The sequence below is a fragment of the Leuciscus leuciscus genome (assembly GCF_965113295.1).
Source record: "Leuciscus leuciscus genome assembly, chromosome: 13".
Taxonomy (NCBI): Eukaryota; Metazoa; Chordata; class Actinopteri; order Cypriniformes; family Leuciscidae; genus Leuciscus; species Leuciscus leuciscus.
Window position 1 is genome coordinate 33,380,350 of NC_138737.1, and position 11,265 is coordinate 33,391,614.

At 35.6% G+C, this 11,265-nt stretch overlaps 1 protein-coding gene and 1 long non-coding RNA gene across 2 annotated transcripts; both read left to right on the top strand.

Moving 5' to 3' along the window:
• The first annotated feature begins 216 nt into the window (after positions 1–216).
• Positions 217–687, top strand: LOC309513288. The gene is made up of 2 exons (XR_014211403.1): positions 217–284; positions 400–687. It is a non-coding gene; the product is annotated as an uncharacterized lncRNA (long non-coding RNA).
• A 4,301-nt stretch (positions 688–4,988) lies between these two features.
• On the top strand, positions 4,989–10,657 carry LOC309512750 (uncharacterized protein KIAA2013 homolog). Its single transcript, XM_082188465.1, has 2 exons — positions 4,989–5,774; positions 8,567–10,657. Exons 1-2 carry the CDS (start codon positions 4,992–4,994, stop codon positions 8,582–8,584), a joined length of 801 nt encoding a protein of 266 aa, XP_082044591.1. The 5' UTR covers positions 4,989–4,991; the 3' UTR covers positions 8,585–10,657.
• The last annotated feature ends 608 nt before the right edge of the window (positions 10,658–11,265 follow it).

Here is an 11,265-nt window from a genome sequence, read left to right on the forward strand (position 1 = left end):
TTCGAAGAACCAAATTAGTCAGATCATGATTAGCACGATGATATCACCTTGGATGTCTCGTTTGATCTCAGATGTTTTAAGCAACGTACGAAGAACGGGCCCCAGTTGCTATGACAGCAAGTCCAGGATGAGCGTCGAAGACCCAAACAATCCAAGATCATGCCAAATCGCCAACAATCAAATCCAGCTAACTGAGTTCTTCGACGCTCATCCTGTGTACATATTATTTCTGACTGCAATATGAGTTGCAGGAGGAAAGGCCTACTGCACAAAGTGATACAGAGGTGGGCAGTGTAGTAACCTATTTGTACTTTTTATTTTTGTTGCATGAGGCTTGTGTTGACAGTTCTTTTTTATTTTATTTTATTTTTTTATTCTTTTTATCCAAACATGGCACAGGGTGATATCCGTATATAAACGGAATCTACAACAGAAAATTTAGTATTTTGACCTGAAAAAAACGAAAAATGAAGGGGAGAAATAGAACTTGACACCTTAAAGAAGAAAAAAACTGGCACTAGAGATTGAGTTGCTTCAAAAGGAACTTCAGAGTAAGTGCTAAATACACTATTTCACACAGAGTACTATTGCTGACCTTGGATAACAATATATCTTATTGCAGGCAAAAGATGACCATCATTGGCTTTTCTTGACAAAGAATAATTGAAATAAAACTCAAGGAACTAAGCATGTTGTCTTGTCTTCTATTCATTTAATGAAGGTTTTTGTTTAAAAAAAAAAAAAAAAAAAATGGTGTTCCACAATTCTGTCCCGTGCAGCTCTGCCACTAGGTTGGTCCAAGTGCACTGGCTGGAGGTCATCATCAGGCTGCACCTCCACCACAGGGGTCCTCTCCTTTCTGATGGTGGCACTATTGTGGAGTATGGCACATGCAACAATAATGTCACAGGCCCTGTCAGGTGCAACCCTCAGACACTGAAATCTTTCCTTTAGTTGCCCAAAGGTCATTTCAATGCGTGCCCTTGTCCTGGCTAGAGCTGCATTGAAACGGGTTTGTGGTCCGGGGTTTGGGTCAGGGAATGGCGTCATGAAATACTGCCTGCAGGTATAGCCCCTGTCACCAAGCAGGATCCCGTCGTAAGCACCTGGAAAAATGCAGTTTTGTTAGGCTCAGAATAAATGTATGTAATACAGTGAGCTTGATATTAAATATTTCCTTACCACGTTCAAATAATGTGCATAAATGTGACTCTCTGAAAATCCTGGAGTCATGCACAGAACCAGGCCATTTTGCTTCCACATTTGTGATGTAGGACATGGAGTCACACACCATCTAAGATATTTTTAATCGGTCAACTGCATACTTTTTGATTACATTACTTTTTGTATTATTTGATATATTCTGGACTCGCTTCTCCAAGGTAAATGGTGAATTGTTTGATGTCAGGCTGCATGCTCAGAAAGCGGCAGTGGATTGTGCAGCGTGAGACCACCTTCAGCGACAGGTTCTTGTCGTAAAAACGGACAAGACATGGCTGCGAAAGACTTCCCGTATCACCTCCGCTTATAAAGCCGGGATCTAATCCTGTTAACATGAAATAAGCCTGCTCCCGAGCAGGTTTAAGCTTGGGCACCTGTTGCTATGACAGCAAGTCCAGGATGAGCGTCGAAGAACCAAACAATCCAAGATCATGCCAAATCTCCAACAATCAAATCCAGCTAACTGAGTTAGCGACGTACGAAGAACGGGCCCCTGGGGCCTGTTTCAGAAAGGAGGTTCAACTGAGTTGACTTACCCTGAGATGGGAAACTCTGAGTTTTCGGTTACAGAACAGCTGAAATTAGTTAGTTCAATCAACTCTGAGTTGACTGACTCTGAGTTAAGCGCGTGCACCACCACTATAAAAAGCCATTATCAATGGAGTGCAGATATTATGAGTCACCATGGTAACAGCGCCAGACAAAAAGAGGTCTGCATATTTCTCACCAGCTTCTGCAAGCGTACGAAGACATATTATTATTTTTTTAAATATCGGCTGCAGCAGCGAAGGACAACTAGAGTTAGCTAGGGAGAAAATAGTTGCTCGAGTCAATGCGTATGTTTACAATTTAATTAGTTATACAGTGTTGGGTGTAATTAATTACCAAGTCATCTAAATACTGTCATTTAATTAAAGGGATTACTCTTAATTCTTCTGTAATTTGAAGTAAAATCTGATGTAATTGCATTAGACTATAGAACAATTCTGTATATTTAACATACATTTTTAAAAGGTATATTTTTTATGTAACCTTCTCCCTCTACACACTTTGGTCAATTCAAGAATAATCCATGCAATTGTATATTGTTTATTTGAAAGCATTAAAAGTGCAGTTTCTTGTCTCTCCTTGTATTGTTCAAGTGGTTGAGGTTGATATGGGATTTATTAATAAGTAGACCAATACTTTCTAAAGATAGTCATTATTACATGAATCTAATTACACGGTTGAAGATGTCATTTGTAGTTAGTAATTAATAACTATTTTAGAGTAACTTACCCAACTGTTATAATATCAGAGGTGAAACTGGAAGAACAGTATGTTATTCAACCTAATTTTAATTTTCATGGGTGCAATCCTGCAGGTATTAAAAGAACATGGCAGCAGCTGAAAATTAAATATAAGAACATAATTCAATCAGGTAAGGTTTGAGCATATCATGGGTGTAGGCTACCTGAATTTACAAATATTTGACATATTAAATAACTAAATAGCATCCCAGTGTCTAGCAGTGCAGCAGCATTTTTGGCTGGGGGAATTCCTGGAGGGACTTCAGAGCCAGTCACTCCCGAAGATCCAAGGGCCTTCATAAAATGTAAGAGGTTTACATATGTGTTATTTCTTATATAGGCTATTTTTGATATTTCCATTTATTTTACTTTGGGTTGGGTTTTTTGTTGGTCCCAACAGATTCCGATGGTAATATCTGTTAACATTCCGTTGGTCCCAACAAAACCTGCAGGCAGTTGTAAGTAGCCTACTCAATACACCAGAAATGATGACAAATAGTGTTATAAAGTGTACTCATCTTCACAGGACGATGGGGATAATGCATGAAGTGGGAGAAAACGCATGAAGTGGCCAGGTGTAAACAGCCCCAGAAATCATTCTAATATTCTGATTTATTATGAGTGTTGGAAACAGTTCTGCTGCCTAATATATTTGATGAATAAAAGGTTAAAAAGAACTGCATTTATTAAAAAATATATATAATTTCTAATAATATAAATCTTCTTTACTATCACTTTTATTTATCAATTTAACACATCCTTGCTGAATAAAAGTATTGATTTATTTTAAAAAAATAAAAAATAAATACTGACCTCAAATTACTGACCAGTAGTGTATATTGTTGTTACAAAAGATTTCTATTTGTAAAAAATTTGCTTTTTTTTTTTTTTTTACTTTTTATTCATCAAAGTATCCTAAAAAAAGTATCACAGGTTATGAAAAAATATTAAGCAGCAGAACTGTTTCCAACTTTGATAATGAATCATCATATTAGAATTATTTCTAAAGGATCATGTGATAGACTGGAGTAATGATCCTGAAAATTCAGCTTTGCATCACAGAAATAAATGATAATTTAAACCAATTATTTTAAATTGTAAAAATATATCACAATATTACTTTTTTTCTGTATTTTTGATCAAATAAATGCAGGCTTGATGAGCAGAGGAAACTTCTTTCAAAAACATTAAAAATACTAATACTTATACTTGCCCTGTAATACATGTATTCTTTGTTTTAGATGTTATTAACTTAAATTCTTATGAATAATAAAAATGTTGTAATGTCTATTTGTTATTTATGGTTCTGTTGTACACATAATTATCACAGAAATTGGCAAACCACAACGATCTAATCAATTCCAGATGGGCCAAATTAAGTCCCACCCTATTTATTTTTTTTCTTGTCTGAGAAGCCGTTTAACTTAAAGGAATAGTAAACTTAAAATTAAAATTCTGTCATCATTTACTCATCCTCAAGTTGTTTCAAACCTGTATGAATTTCTTTCTTCTGCTTAACACAAAGGCAGATATTTTGAAGGATGGACCCCGTTGACTTCCATAATATTTGTTTTTCCTACTATGGAATTCAATGGGGTCCATCAACTGTCTGGTTACTCTCTCTCGCAGTCAAACGTGACTTTAGTGTAAACAAACATGGTGGATCACGGGCAAGAAGAAATGGCGATAATAGTGTTTGGACTGCTTTTTACAGAAAATTCGCCAAAAAAGAAAAAGGTTTGGATGAAGTCGCGTTATGCTGCTGTCTTCCGTCAGCTCGCTTTCTGGTTTGGTATCGTTTTGTTCCACGTGACAATCCACAGAGGGCATGCACGTTTGAGAGACAGCAAAAATTATAAAGGATAAATTGGGGGAAATGCTGTTCCGTTAATAACCAATTGAAGACCATTTGTTAATAACAAAGCAGACTTTCATATCTTGTATATGTACATTGTTTTGCAGCTCAAAAAATATTTAGTTTATTCAGTTTTTGTGAAGGGATAGTCAGTGAGGATTTGGATTGAATCTGAAATGTGTGTGTAAATGTTTCAATGTTGCCTTTAAGTCAATTTACAAGAACAGTGACAGTGTAAAAGCAAAGAGAAATGCATTCTTTTTTTCATTTGGCTCACTATTTTGTCATTACAACAACAAAAAAAAGAGCGAACAGTTTCTTGATTTAATGCTTTGTTCATTTATTCAGTTACATATATACGAGTTGCTTGGGACAGTGCAAATAATATAAGGCCCAAAAGCAAACCTGCAGTCCAAATGCTGTTACCCATTTCACATGTGAAGAAGGCCTAAGCATAGAAATCATAAAGGCAGAGCAGCAAAATTGAACGGTTTAATTCTAAAAATGGTGCAAAATATATGCCTAAATATAAAAAACACTGGTGGACTTTGGAAAAAAGGAAAATAAGTAAATGACGACCCATTTAGGTTTCCTATTCATGTGTTTACTTGCTTTAAGAAGCTAAAATGAAATCTTTCATGGTCTTTTTCTTCTTTATATGTGTGGAAATCAGAAAGATCACAGATGCCCATACTCCATCCAGTCGTACAGTCAACAACACCCTATACTACATTCTGTCCACCTCCACTGCGCCCCTGCTAGATCAGAGTCTCACAGCAGAAGAGCATGAGCGACTGGAGTCCAGTCTGAATTACGCCGACCACTGCTTCAGCGGCCACGGCACCATGCATGCTGAGAACCTGTGGCCAGAGCGTCTGACCAACGTAGCTCAGATCCTGCAGCTTGTGAATCTCTGGAACTTGACTTTCCAGAAAAGAGGATGCAAGGTGCTTGTTGCAGCAGGCACTCATGGTATGATGCAAGGCATGGTCCTTAGTTTTGGAGGTCTGCAGTTCACCGAAAACCACCTTCAGTTCCAGGCAGACCCCGATGTTCTTCACAACAGCAAACCGGTGAAGCTGTACGCCTGCGAGGCCGGCTGCATGAACGAGCCCGTGGAGCTGACCTCAGAGCTGCGAGGTCACACGTTTCCTGTGATGGTCACCCAGCCCATCACGCCTCTACTGTACATCTCCACCGATCTCACTCACCTGCAAGACCTGAGGCACACGATGCACGTCAAGGCCATCTTGGCTCACGAGGACCACATGGCCAAACAGTACCCTGGCCTGCCCTTCCTCTTCTGGTTCAGTGTGGCATCTCTCATCACGCTTTTCCACCTCTTCCTCTTCAAACTCATCTACAATGAGTACTGTGGGCCTGGAGCCAAGCCACTCTTCAGGAGTAAGGTATAGACTGCGACACGAAGACAAGCCATTGTTGGGGGGTTGTAACTGTGGTGTATGTGAATCTCTTCTCCCTTTTTCCTCTCGCTCTCATTTTGTGCAACTTTCAAATTCTGCCTTGCAAGATATTTTTACCTCTGGAAACTAAGTGACAATAATTGGTTTGGGTAACCCATCAAACTTTCAATCTGCTGTAATTGGAGGGTCGGGTGTGCTGGAAGTAGTTGCCTGCAATCTTCAGCTTGGGTGTTCTCTCTCTCTATGAACTTTTTGATGAGCTGAAAGCACCAGTGCTCTAAAGACACTATTTGATGAGCTTTGTTTTTTCCTCATTCGGTCATTCTGACACAATTGGAACTGATTTGTGTCAAAGAAAGAAAAAAATGAAGATATTTATTTTTTTTAATATACAAATGGAATGCTATTCCGCTTTGCAGAATAACCATTTGAAGAACAATTTTTTAATGTAATTTATCTCTTGATTTTCAACAGACTTTCCCATCTTTTATATGTAGTTTTACAGAAAAAATATATATATATCTGTTTAGCGCATTTCATTTTTTTTCCTTTTATTGGATAGCAAGGTGAGGTTTTGAATCTTAAATTTGTGAGTAAACTTTTCACTGGTGCCTTCAAGTCTTTCTCCTTCCAAGCTGGTTTAATGGGTTTTGTTTCTTTGTTTACCACCTGTGGTTCTTACGTATGGGTCTCATGTTTCATCTAAATGAAAGTGCATTTTGAAAATTTTCAGTATCTAGTTGTTGGTATGTGAAGCTGTTGCTACTTTAGAAAACTTAACCAAATGCATACATTTTATTCATTGATCACATCCATCCATCATCCCAGAAAACTGTCAATACTGATGGCCATTCGGGTGAAATACTTGATAGCTGTTAACATAAACTGCCAACATAAAGTTGGCTAAATCTCAAAAACCCGTCAAGAACACCAGTTCATTTCACCCCAAAATAAATAAGACATTTGTTTAAAAATTACGAATATGAAAATCATAGAATGCATTAAGCTTCTTTTTTTTAAAAGCCATGAACAAAGGACAATCCCATGAAGCATTGTGAATTACATAATCAACTGAAAATCTGGAGAAATAGAAACAATTTCTAATTTATTTTTAAATAAAAAAATCTTAATTTAATGTTCATTTTATATATATATATATATATATATATATATATATATATATATATATATATATATATATATATATATAAAATATTAGTCGTTGTCGGTGCTACATGGGAGGGTGCGTTCCCTGCCAGCTTTTTTGGTGCGATTTGCTCACAGTGACTCTGGTGAGATTTTCTGCACAGCATCATGGGTAATTTGGTTTTTCACACAAATTCAGCTGTTAATCACAATTATATAACATTTTAAAAAATGAAAAAACCGTGCACGAATGTCTTCAACAAAAGCATATACCGTTAATTAACATCCTCGTAACTCACAGTAGGTCTGTCTTTAAAGGTTTGTCAGTTATTGTTACAAATATTTTTTTCTTATGGAGAAAAGAATGGAGTTTTTACTTCCAGAACCCGATTGCTGCACTCTACCAAGTGTTTGTTTGTTTGTTTGTTTGTTTGTTTGTTTGTTTGTTTGTTTGTTTGTTTTTGGAGAATCTAAAAAGAATCAAATTACAGTAATGGGAATTACTAAAAAATAGGCTTCATTTTTTGAGCTATATGAAAATTATTTGCAGGAATCTGTATAAGGACATATGGTAAGTGTGTGTGACTGAATTTATATCGGTTCACTGTTTAGAACACAAGGTGAGATGGGACAATTTAAAAAGCACTACTTGCTTAATATTAAACATGTATTACTCTTGTAAATGTTTAAGTAGACAAATTCAGTTTCACATGGTCTGAAGTTCATATATGCACTGATATTGAGCTGCATAATCCGTTAGATCTCTGCCAACAGTTATTAATACGTACGTAACGTTAGCTCTTCTGTTTTGTCCATTTATTATTTGATTGTTATTGTTAATGTTCTGCATTGTTTGCCGTGTGGGTCTCAAAGCATTTTTCCCACGTTAGAGTGAACAAAAGTGATATTTTTTCCCTTTTTTTTGCAGTGTTGCATTTGTTTGAATTCTGTTGTGTTTTGATTAAATTAACAATCAAGAGTTAGACAACCCTCTTTCATTGTGACATTCATTCACATTTATTTTAAAGTTTTACATAATCTGGGGCCATACAGTGAAACTTGTTTAGTAGTTACTCATCACAAATGTAAAATGAGTGCCTCATCTGAGTTGCCTTAAAATGTGTCTCCTGGTATGTGTAACATACTGAAGATACAGTGTAGTTTTGTTCAATTGTGTATTAGTTCCTGACAATACATGGGACAAAATTACTTGATTGGGGTTTGAAAAGTCAACTTGGATGAATCAAATCATTTTTCACTGAGAAAACCTTTTGTAACACGTCTGACACTGATGTTGTCAATAATAATGCCTGCATTCTGTTTATTTGTCAGTTTTTTATAATTAGCTTAGACTCATATTAGCATAGACTCCATCAGGGGCAAATGAGATAATAAATCCATTGGATGGAGAAACTTCAACAGGTGTAAAATACGAGTGTTAAATGCCATAAATGAAATCAATAATAATAAAACCTAGACTTTAGTTAAAACTTTCCCGCGCACATCCGTTGGTACAGTTTATGTTTTGAAATCTACAAATGTTTAGAAACTCACAAATTGTGTTCACATCACATCAAATGTATTTTCCACCTTAAACATGCATATTTACACTTTATTTGTTATTTCAACAGGATGATGTTACTGTCTGAAGCCTAATCCAGTGTGCAGAAACATTAAATATGGCTCTATCTCTGGATGTCCTCTCAGGATGTAGCAGCGTATATAAGATATGCTTTTCCATTTTGCTGTGTGAATTTAATAACGATCATTTGCTGATTTTTATTGAGAATTATATAAGTTGTTGTGGTTAAAATATGAAGACTATTTAGAGGTGCTAAGTCATAATGATAAAATATCATCAATTATGAAGGATCCAAACAAGCCTTGTGTTCATTCTTTTAGCTTACAAGCACAATAATAAAAGCTTAATGGAAAACAAAATCAAATATGCAAAGTTCTCCTAAGCGTGTTCAAACCTGCAGTGATTTTATGGGAATTCAGCTCAAATTTATTCTTTAATCGTGATGAAATGGAAGCAGCAACAGATCCATTCATCCATTATGTTCATCTCTAAAGTGACGTGAAACAGGTTATCGAAAAATAAAATGGACGTTGCACTTATAGGGATAGTTGAACACAAAAGAAGATATTTTGAAGAATGTCAGTAACCAAACAGTTGATTGACTTCCATAGTATTTTTTTTTTTCTTCATACCATGGAAGTCATCAATGGGACCCATCAACTGTTTGGTTACCCATATTACCCCAAAATATCTTCTTTTGTGTTCAGCAGAAGAAAGAGGTTTGGAACAACTTGAGGGTGAATAAATGACGACAGAATTGCTGTTGATTGTGGAGGAGTGAGATTTAAGTGGATGAAATTATTGGAGAAGTCTGATATACATGGATGAATCATTCACAATAAGATGTATACCATTTAAAAAAAATTAAAATATGGTAAATGAATCTGTCTGGTTATAGTAGAAATACTGATCCTTGCTAAAATAGCCGGGAAGAGGGAATGTTGCTTGTTTATTTGAAAGATTTTCTCAGAGCATCACTGATTTAATGACAATGAATATGGAAGGAACAAAGCATGTCTTTGAACAATAGCTATGTTTCTATATGAGCATTTTGGGATATCGCACTGGATGGAAATGCCAAGTATAATTTGCCTTAAAAACGTATGCGCTTAATTGAGACAGAGACATTTTACATTTTCTTTACATAAGAAGACATGCACATACATTTGCGTTTATTGCAGCAACTTACATTTTTATTACAGATATTTTTGCACTAATTTCCCAGGAAGTAATGACTTCGTTCTCTTGAATAGATGGAAATGGTGCTTTATTCACAAATGTTTTATGCGAAATTCCAATTTTGCGCACAAGTCAAATTTGCAACTTTGGATGTAAACAGCTAATGACAGCTTCAGGCCACCACAGTTGTGCTCAGATTACATGCAGATAATATTAGTATGTCTCTGATTGTTGTGTGCAATCAACATGATGACTGAAGCCTGATGATTAATATCCCATAATGTTTCAAAGAAAATAAGTGAGGAATTTTCTTAGTTTGTCATTCAGCAGATGCTTTTATCTTAAGTAACTTTATTGTAACTTAAGTAACACCTTTTAGACAGTCTCTAGAGACACAATGGTGCTTGTTGGTTTGAATTCAGAATCATTCTGCTAATAATGCTATGAAAAAATACCCAGTCGCAGGCTGCATCGAGTTTAACAAACCTAGACAATAGGCTGCATCTTTATTTGGCGGATAACAGGGTTTTTTGTTCAAACTGCATGTATGAAAAATTGCATTATTTTAATTGTGCTACTTTGATGTCTCTCTGAAAAGAAGAGAAAAGATGCTCTATTGAAATAACTAAAACAATACACTTACAATGGACTTAATACACAGTAGTCAAATGTGAAGTGGATCAAAACCTTTCATCAAAGTTATACATGAATTTTGAACACTACCTGTTCTTGTCTTAGGACAACTTTGATTCACTTTTTTGGTCCACTTCAAATGTTGACTGTATTTATGTTTGAGACAATGATTATATTGCGTAAGTCTAAGCGAAATTAAATGCATTCATAAAAAAGTGATTTGATCATGTTGCAATGAACTCTTTCTGATTCAGACTTCAGACAAATGGCATTCATTCAGCGTGATTTTTATTGCTTTTCAATTTACTTGATTAAAATGATCGAATAATTCTGTTGCATTTTGTCTTAACTTCATTTTTATTGTGTTCACTCCCTTGATACATTTACTTAATCCTTGTGTTGGTACTAGTGCTGCATCAGTGTCGTATAACTGCACTGAAAAATGGAGGATTAAAAACAGTGTATTTATAGTACTGTAGTAGCATTTACAGTTTAACATTTTATGTCAGGGCAAATGAGTATCAATGACCCACTCATTCCAAAGGGCAGAGCTTTTGAAGTGGGGACTTGTGTGTCATTTAGCCGCTTTGAATGCACTTGGTGAAGGGAAATTACTTTATTATCGTAATGTTACTTGACAATGGAGCATGATGTCCTTCAGCTCATTAGCTGTTCTTACAACAGGAGTTTCTTAATATTGCTGTTAATATAATTATTGCAAATAAAAATGCATTTTATAATGAAGTAGCTAATGTGTGCTTTATAGTTTGTGTTCCATCTCTCAACTTTAAAGCTTGCTGTCTCTTGTTTGGACACTGCAAGTCAACACTACCTCACTGAATAATCAATAAATTCAACACATTATTTCATCAAAACAAACTTTCTATTCAATTTTCAAGTTGTACAAGATTCAACTAATTTCTTAAAGTCAGTTTA

Coding starts and splice junctions, on each gene's coding strand:
- LOC309512750 (XM_082188465.1), top strand. CDS start 4,992: ATGAAATCTTTCATGGTCTTTTTCTTCTTTATATGTGTGGAAATCAGA.